This window comes from Eretmochelys imbricata, chromosome 13 (assembly GCF_965152235.1).
Source record: "Eretmochelys imbricata isolate rEreImb1 chromosome 13, rEreImb1.hap1, whole genome shotgun sequence".
Taxonomy (NCBI): Eukaryota; Metazoa; Chordata; order Testudines; family Cheloniidae; genus Eretmochelys; species Eretmochelys imbricata.
Window position 1 is genome coordinate 10,359,128 of NC_135584.1, and position 9,663 is coordinate 10,368,790.

Below are 9,663 nucleotides of genomic sequence, written 5' to 3' on the forward strand. Positions count from 1 at the left end.
GAACCAAAATACTTTGACAAAACTAGTATGTGCAGACTGATTTGTTTGCTGTAACTGTACCTTAGTATTTTGATATTTATATTTCTAGTTTTTAAATAAACATGTAAATGTTCATTTATGATGAAGACTATCTAAATTGGTTCACTGTTCTGGAGGTTAATATATAATTTTTTATATTTTTTTTTTTTTTAGGAATCTGTACCTCCATCTCAATTGTGCACTTCTAGTGGAAGCAGAGAACAGTCATGGTGTGAAGATCCCTGTGGCATTATACATGAATCTGGTATGTAAGTGTCTCTTATGAAAAAGCACTTTCTTTGAATATCTATAAATAGTTAATGAAAAGCATGTCTAAGATACAAAAATATGGCCTGATTCTTCAAGCCCTACACGTGGAAATGGAACTCCTATAAACTTTATTTAGTATTTTTTACCAGTATATTTGTCTTTTCATATATACTCAGTTTATTCTGTTCCTAAAGTTAGTGTTAATCTTTGTTGTTATTGATAGGAAGCTACTGTTAGATGTGAATGTTTTTCACTTAAGCTTAGAAGCATCAATTGGGAGTCTGTTTAGGCACCCCTGCCTATATAAACTGAGAATTTAACTCGAAAAAGCCTCTAGAGGTCTGCCTTCATGAAAATAATGGTAAGTGGAACTTTTTAGCACTCCCAGGATTGCTAGACTGGGTATGTGAGAGGACAAATTTACAGGTAAGATGCTAAATTGGCCTGTTTGGAGAATGTGGTTCGATAGAGATGCGTGGTTATAGCTATGGATCCACAATTCTGCGAGGGCCATGGAGGCTATTACATCCCTTGGAGCCCCATTGCCACACTTAATTTAGGAGCCAAATTAAGTGCTTTTTGAAAGAATAGTCCCTTCATCTTGATTTAATTAAGTACCCAACTTTTCTCCAGAGGGTTTTTCTGCCCATGAGTCTTTCAGGAGTAAGGGATCTGCAGAAGCAATTCCCAGTGAAAAAAGGAAGCATATTTATTTTAACAGATGTTCTGTAAGTATATTATGTCAGCAGACCCACACTATTCGTATCATCCATCCTTTTCTGCTTCATTGGAGTCCTTGCATGGTATATGGCCTAAGGACACTGAAGGTGATTGGGGCAGCAGCCCCTTATATTGACATGCACCAAACAGTCAGGGCTGTGCACAAGTCCTCTTGCAAATGCAACATTCATTGATTTCTCTATAGCTCTGAAATTAAATATGTTTGTCATACTTTAAAGGGCCTACAGTACAAGTGAATCTCAAACGAATGTACCACAATGATGCAGAAAGTGATTCTGATGAAGTAGAAACGAGGGAGGAAGAAGAAGAGAGAAAAACAAAGCTGCTCCCTAGAAAATTATTTAAAGCAGATGATGATACTGTGTATAAAGGTTAGCTGGAGCTATAGTCATACAATAAATGTAAACCAGAAAACTGCTTGAAGTATTAACTATGAACAATAATATTGGAATTCTAATTAAAACCCTTAGGATAGGGTGACCAGATGTTCCGATTTTATATGAACAGTCCTAATATTTGGAGCTTTTTCTTAAATAGGCGCCTGCTACCCACTACCCCTTGTCCTGATTTTTCATACTTGCTATCTGGTCACCCTACTTTAGGACCTCTTAATAAGCTCCATTTTTATTGCAGACATTTAAGAAAAGAGAATTACCTGCTCTTCTCTAAGACATTGATACAGAATGTTGTGGAAAATTTTCTTTCCTTAACTAATAAAATAAATGTTCAAGAAACACAGCAGTCGACTTCTTATCATTCAGATGAATAAACAAACAGAAGTTTGATCACTTATGGTCAGTAAAGACTAATTGCGTGTTTCACATGAGATGCATCCCAGTATTCTCTCCAGATTGGAATCTGAATATTTATATTTTGCCTACCTAAATTTGCAATAGTTTACCAGTTGGATAAGGTGTTGTCTGAGATCACTTCTTTCTCTTACTGAAACAGGAATACATTCTCCATAGACTGTTATGTCTCTATCTATTAGGAAGTAAGGAGGCAAATAATTCGGAGTCACTGCAGGTATATCAGAGAAACGAGTGCCCCCTACTCTGATATATACTTCCCTCAACCGGTTCCTTGGCATGAGACTCGCTGGGGATAGGGAGAGGAGCACTGACTAGAAGGAGAAACATGTAGTAGAAGATAAAAGGCCGCATCATGCTCAGCAGTACAACAGTGAAACTGGTGGCCTGGGACAGCAGGGCTGATCATGAGCTTCACCTAGGGCTCCTAGAAGAAGAGGAGTTAACTTTGAGAATACTTAGGGGTCAAGCCCATGGACAGAAGATACTCTGGTAGAAGACCTCATTCCCAATAGGTCTCACTCCCACCCCAAAGGGCTGTAGAGAGACACAACTGAAAGTCCTGAATTCTGGGAACTAGAGCTGGATGACACTCTAGCTCCTCTGTCCTTTTTTTCTGCTTGTTCTCCTTTCTTGCTTTTTCTTGTCTTTTCTTCTTTCCTCCTCCTTACCATCTTTCATCAGACCTGAAGAAGACGACGCGAAATTAGGGGAGTTAGCTGAAGCATGGATTCAATGCTTGCAATAAGAGTCGAGGCAAAGAAGTCTTAGACTTGGGGAGGGCACTTTTAAACCTCGGCTGGCTCATAGAATTTGTTGTGTCCTTGCTTCCTGCTAGGGAAATCCATAACGCGGTGTGGAAGAACTCATTCATTTTCCAGAAAAGGGAAGAAGTGGGCTGCAACAAACGAAATAACTGGTAAGAAATCATCTGTCATCACTTTCTTTACTAAATTGCTATATGTTAAATTGTTGTGTGCGGTATAATAGTAGCTAAATTTCATTCAAGAAGTCGTTGCAATCTCTTTGGTGGAAATAACAATGTCTGTTTTATCTTTGTATTGGTATATGTTTAAATATTTTAAGCATTTTGAAATCCTTTAGTAGTAAAGATGGTATGCAAATTCAAGGTATGGTTGGGTCATAGCCTGCGTAAGGACTTCAGGATATCTCCTTTAGACATAACATTTTACCTTCTGAGAGATCTACCCATTTGAGTCCTAATTTTCAAACATTAAGTATGCAATGACATGCCAAATTTGTGTGTGCAATGTTTTGGGGCAGATTTTCAAAAGGTCTAATATTGGCCTGCTTTTTTCATGCTCAACTTTTTAAAGTTCTGATATAATGTCATTTATGTATTTAGAGTGGTGTTGCCCCTGTAAACTGAAGAGATAAGGGAGAGAGAGTATGTGTGTAATACATGTGTACTTGATAAATCTCTGGAGATGTTTTAGTGACTGGGTGGATAATAGGCTTTTTACCGAATTTCTAAATAGTATACTATATTTAACAATTATAGATTTCAAATCCCTGATAAATAATGTCTCATGCAAAACATTTGACATATTTAAAAAAAATTAGAAAGAAACAAATCAACCATATACAAATGAAATCTGTTAAAGCCGGAAAGGGGTTAGTATACATATTACATTACACTAACCCAATAAGGATTACATTACGCTTTCCTCAACGGACTTACCCTGTTTTTATACCAAAATTATATGCAAGGGGTCAGATTGTATGACTCTTACTCAGCCTGCGGAGCACTTTCTTAGGGGGAATAGTCCCACTAAGTCACTGAAACTACTCCCCTGAGTAAGTCCCCACTAACTTGAGTCAGGGTGGCACAGTCAGCCCCATATTGTTCCCGTTCAGCCTATTCAGTCTATATTGCTGGGAAATCTCTGCACATTTGAAAATCAATGTATAGTAATAGTATAAGAATAGTATAGAAGAAGGTGAAAAGTTTAATTTCTGAAATTAAACTGGATGCAATTGAAGTTGACATGAGCCCTAGTCTTGGGATTTATAAACCCAGGCCTCAGAACTGAAATAACTTATACTGTACAGATGATACATTAGTGTGTTCCTAATTCTCTAATGTTACATATGATCTTTTACAAATTTTCAGTGTCCGAGAGCATATCTACTATGTCTGTAAATGAGTTGTCTGTTTTGGATGGAGAGGTCTGGGACCCTGGTTGTTCAAGTGTAGGGATAGGTCAGAAGCTCCATAAGGAATTTACTAGGAAAATTCAGGTAAGCTATATATGTGTGTGTAGAAAAAATACTGTGTTTCTTTCATTCATTCATTCTCATATAAGGTTGCCATGTCAAAGACTGAGAAGTTAGTAACTAATTCCAGAATAAAGGTTGTCTGCGCAACCTTTATATGGTACCCTTTTTGCATATGCATTATGATGCATTCTTTTAATTACATGATCATACCTCAGGACCTCTGCCTCATTCAGTGCACAGGTCGAATTCTGCTCAAGGATTGAGGCAATTCTTCAGTATTTCTTTTTATCCTTCAGTGGTGGCCCCATGTTACATTTACTACATACCAGTCAAACCCTGCCCAGCATACAGAATTATTAATTTCCTCAGGATCTGTTTTTTTCTTTTTCTTTTTTTTTGGGGGGGGGCACTTATCACTGTTGCATCTGAGTGCCTCAGAAACATTTATGCATTTATCTTCACAACACACCTGGCTGAGGTAATGTTATTATCCCCAATATGCTGAAGGGAGATTGATGGATAGTTGTCCATATAGACAACAACCTTGTTTCACTGCCTGAGTTCTGTTCATCCTGTGCATTGAATGAAGCATGGGTCCTGTGGAAAAAATTGTATGTGATCATGTAATAAAGACTATAATCATAATATATACGCATAGGAGAGATAAATTAGGGTTGGTCAGGAAATCTCAATTCTGGCATGACTTGACTTCGATAAAACGATGTTCAAGTTACATAGTGATTTTTTTCTATATAATTTGCTAGTTTTTCAAAAACACAAAATGATAAAACAAATTCCATTATGCAGAACTGTGTTTACCTACATATGGGTCCATCAACAGATTTGGAACCATTAAATCCACAGCAAAGACCTCTGTGAGTTATGGAGTAGTTGGTAGTTACTTGAGGGAAATGAGAGACACTTTGCCAGTGAGTTTCACAGTGTTTGCTGACAACAGAGGAATGTTAAGACTGAATCCTGACTTCCATTCTGGGTTCTAGAGGGGGTATGTTCCAGTGGTTAGACCCTTTTGTCCCTGTGTCCCCTAGTATGTCTTCCTACAGCTTGTGTCCCATGTGTCTGTCCCTCTCTGCTCTTGTCCCTTCCCAGCCTGTCTTTCTTCCTCCTTCTCCAATTCCAACCTTCTCCTGTCCTGTAGCGCCTTCTCTGCATTCAAGTTCTGCTACTTCCTCCTTTTTCACTCACTTGGGCACTGCAGGGAACGCTGAGAGCACAGGAGAGGTAGTCTTCCTGCTCTCAAGTCTGGTATGCAGCAGCCCCTGACATGAACAAACAGAAAAAAAGACCTGTTCAGTCTAGGCTACAGCATGCTCAGTGAGCTCTCTGGAGGTGGAGCATGCTCAGTGAAGACAGGACGCTTGTAGAATTTTGCTATCCATCTCTAACTAACTTCTAGTAAGTATATGCAAACAGTGATTTTTCAGAGACTTATAATTCAACTACATTTTGGTGGATTTTCAAGGGAAAGCAAAAGGAATGTCCCTGATCTGAGGGTTAATGTTGACTTTTGTCCACTTTTGTCCACTGATCTTTTATAAGTAACTACTGTGGTTACGTTTTATAATACAGTATTTTATCATTCTTTCCTCAGTCAATTAAACAATTATCTTTCTAGAGCCGCTCAAGAAGAATGGACCACTTTACCAAGCAATCCTTGAAAACAGCTCAGCAGCATTTGACAACAATGAATTGTCAGTTGCATGAATGCAGGTCTGTAGCAGAATACTTATTCAAAAACTTAATTTGAATGACATAAATGCTTTTTTATTTTTAGTTTATTTCTGTTTTGGTAGGATAAAGCAACTGGACAAATTTCATTTCACCATCGTAGAGGAGCTTGAGAGTTTTGAAAAAGATTCCCAATCTTTGAAAAATATGGAGAAAGAATTATTGGTTTGTATTTAAATTATTTAATGGAAAAAATCTGTTTTCTAAAAATATTGGATTTTTCTCTTTTTTTAGTATGGCATTTATCTGTGGACCATTACTACTGGCTCTGAGAAGATGTGTTTTGTAACTTGCTATAAAAAAGAGCTACACATTTTGCATAAAGTCAAAAATTTACCATCTTCCTGGCATTTGGCTTTATTTTTATTTTCAGAGAAACTACTAAGTGGTTAGGATGTTTCAGGCAAACAAATCCAGCCTTTGAAATTGATTTATTGTGTATTCTAAATAAAACTCCTAGCCTCCATAGGCCTTAGTTAACTCAGAGGTAAACTTCTTATTTAGTATCCAAATGGCTCACCTTGGACTTTGGTGAGTCTGCTGCTGGCTTTAATGTAAAATTAACAATAAGAATATTAATATTAAGGTGAAGACAGTGAATTAGTACACTAGGTTTTTACTCTGGAAAGAGCTTAAAATAAAACGTAAATCACGCATTGGAACAAATTTAGTCTAATTTTAACCACATTGAACCCTGTTTGGATTGTCTGATCAAAGTGTCTTGGGCTTTCTGTTTGCCAGTAGGGGAAACAGCCATTCACGATAGATTCTGGGAAATATGGGCTGAAATTGCTGGTTGAGTTAAAGGTGAGTGCTTTACAGTTTGATCCTGCCCCACTGAGCCTTTAATTTTTTAAAACACCTGAGGATATGATGGGCTCTTGTAGAATGCCTAATCATTCTGTTCTTAGTCTGTCATAGGTTATTTGGGAACAGGAGAAACCTATCTTTTAAAAAAAAAGAAACGGAGTACTTGTGGCACCTTAGAGACTAACAAATTTATTTGAGCATTAGCTTTCGTGAGCTACAGCCCATTTCATCGGATAAATTTGTTAGCCTCTAAGGGGCCGCAAGTGCTCCTTTTCTTTTTGCGGATACAGACTAACATGGCTGCTACTCTGAAACCTATTTTTTTTAAAAAGTCCTACATTCCGTGGATTAACTTCTTACTGGTTCAGTTAATTATTTTATTTCTTTTTAGAACTTTTGGAAAAAACATGCACTTACGTTTAGTGCATGCAAGAAAAATGAACAGCGGAGGTTAGTGGGGTTTGTTAATGTTGTTATGAGACCTGGATTCCATTCATGACTCTGCAGTTGACTCAGTATATGACTTTGAGCCAAGTAACTTAATGCTCTACACCTTCATTTCATCATCTGTATGTAAAACATATTGAAATCTATGGATGAAAAGCGCTGTATATGAAAACATTAATAAATAATGTTGTTATCCACATAAATTTCTGCCAGAGTCTAGTGGAATATTACATTAATACGGATAATAATGGTCATCAATGTTTTTCAATAGTATGTTAGACTAAAAATTGAATTGCCCTATTCAAGATCTTTGTTGTATTTTCATATATGGCAAAGATCATTAATTTGCATTTTTGTTGTTAGGATTCAGATTCTTAAAACTTCATTTGAAAAGCACATCTCCCACAGTGTTAACTATGAGGAAAATATTTTTACTTCTGAGGTATGACATTTGTTCTCTTTAGTTTTGTTTTTATTTCTTACATTATGTCACCTGATTACTTCTTTATAGGCCAAGTCTTTACCGCCAGCATTATACTAATATCCTCTAGATACTTTTTAATAACGTTTTTCCTTAATTTGACCATAACTTGTGCAACGTTAAGGACTTAATATTACCCTTTTAGAAGAGATGAACACCTAATTTGATAATCATGGCAGAAATTTCATGGCCATGCAGCATAGTTTATATTATATTCTGCAGCTTTACTCACCAGTGTTTCAGTTATGCAGGAAAGAGCCAATTAGAAACAAGCAGTATGGCAACTGTCCTCTCAATTTTTCTCTCTTCCTCAAGTTTTTTCCTGCCTCGCAATTAAGAAAACATCAAGCACCTCTAGCTTAAGTGCTACCTTTCAGGCACCCAAACTTGTAGTTCTTTGGGGAATATTATTAATATCTTGAATTTCACCAGGGAGTGAGTGAGCAGGAAATAGTTGCAGTCTTTGGAGTACTGGTGTAATATGTTCCTTGTAAGCAGCACTGCTCAGTGAACAGGACACTGCATTGTGCACTAGGTGTATCTCCTGAGTGGGGCTAATCTTGAAGTCTGTATAGAGACCATTACAATAATCTAATATGAAAATCATAAATGACAATGTCCATATCGGAGAGAAATGGGTACTCACAAACATGAAAAAATGTCACTTGTGGCTACAAAGGTCACACAAGGTCTCCGAAATAATGAAAGATCCAGAGTTACCTTTAAGTTGTTAACTCCTTTGACAAAGGGCCGCTATGCTTCCTCAATCAAGGAGGATCTCTAGATGTTTCCCTTTATCCAACATCTTTGCTATATGTAGATTGAGTCTCAACCAATTCTGTCATATCTAGGGCCCTGATCTTGAAAACACTTAAGCATGTGCTTATCTTTACTCATGTATGTAATCCCATTGAAGTAAGTGGAACTACTTACGTATTTAAAATTAAGTAGTTGCTTAAGTACTTTGTTGCATAAACGCCTGCTACTTGCAGGATCAATTCCTAAACCCCTGTCTCAGCCAATCTGAGGGGAAAAACTGTCTGAGTGCAGTAGAGATATTTCCCACCAGTTTCCTGGACAGCCTTATTTTGAACTATGGGAAGACTGAGCATTAGTACAATCTGATTTTACATTTAATTTGAGGACGTAATTGTCTTCATTAAAATGTATTGTCAATTGTGAAAAGAAAACGTATGTATATGACCTATGTTGTCAATTTTTATAGATGCATCTAATGAAAGAAGACATGAAAGGGCTTCAAGAGAAGCTTCTTAAAGAAATGGTAAATAAAGTTATTTTGTCTCAATTTGTTTTTGTATGTTTTCCTAAAAGAACATAATTATCTGCACATTCACTTTTTAAAAAGTTCCTTTCAAGATGCAATTTCTAGTATACTGTCATTTGAAGCAAAAAGGAAATTATAATAAATAATATCATTAAAACAATGCTTAATTTTTAATACATAAAAAGTGATATATATGTATATACTCTTTTAGTTTTATGCTTATGTAGTGCCTCATTTGTGTTTTAATAGAGTTAATATTAGCACGAGAAGGAAAAAGACCATTCTAATGTTGCAATATCTGCCTGAATTCTGTGATAGTTTTAAAAAGTTTGTTTTAAAGTGTATAATAAATGTGATACTGTTCTACCATAGCATGAAGAGGAGCTGTTTAATGTTCGCAGAGGATTGCAGACACTCTTTCTGTCAGAAGGGAGAAAATTCTAATATTGTAAATTCATATATTTTGAAAACTTTTGTTTATATTTAGATTACTTTTCACTAATGGGAAGTTTTGACAATTGCATATTTACTGACAGCTTTTTAAAGAAGTGCTATTTTAAAAGGATCTTCACATAATAAATTAGGAATATTTATTAACAAGGGGTCATTTTAAAAGGTTTATTTAATTGACATAGAAAAAAGGAGTAATTTTTAATTAAAACTGAAGTAAGCGTCATGTTTTGGATTTTTTTGTGTACATAGGACTTCTATTGCAATTAATGGGAGCTGTGTTGTACACAACCAGACACAGAATTTGACCATACATTCTTTAGCACATGAAAAGGAGATCAAATGGCATTTTTGAAAGTTGT

At 36.2% G+C, this 9,663-nt stretch overlaps 1 protein-coding gene across 1 annotated transcript in view; it reads left to right on the forward strand.

Annotated features, from left to right (window-relative positions):
* Positions 1 to 9,295, forward strand: part of SYCP2 (synaptonemal complex protein 2) — a 60,192-nt gene extending 50,897 nt beyond the window's left edge. Inside the window, exons 34-43 of the mRNA XM_077832460.1 lie at positions 193 to 283; positions 1,248 to 1,400; positions 2,677 to 2,757; positions 3,973 to 4,100; positions 5,716 to 5,810; positions 5,894 to 5,993; positions 7,030 to 7,088; positions 7,449 to 7,527; positions 8,792 to 8,848; positions 9,224 to 9,295. Of these exons, the coding sequence (XP_077688586.1) occupies positions 193 to 283; positions 1,248 to 1,400; positions 2,677 to 2,757; positions 3,973 to 4,100; positions 5,716 to 5,810; positions 5,894 to 5,993; positions 7,030 to 7,088; positions 7,449 to 7,527; positions 8,792 to 8,848; positions 9,224 to 9,295 (915 nt within the window). The remainder of the gene's footprint in view (positions 1 to 192; positions 284 to 1,247; positions 1,401 to 2,676; positions 2,758 to 3,972; positions 4,101 to 5,715; positions 5,811 to 5,893; positions 5,994 to 7,029; positions 7,089 to 7,448; positions 7,528 to 8,791; positions 8,849 to 9,223) is intronic.
* Positions 9,296 to 9,663: the final 368 nt, after the last annotated feature.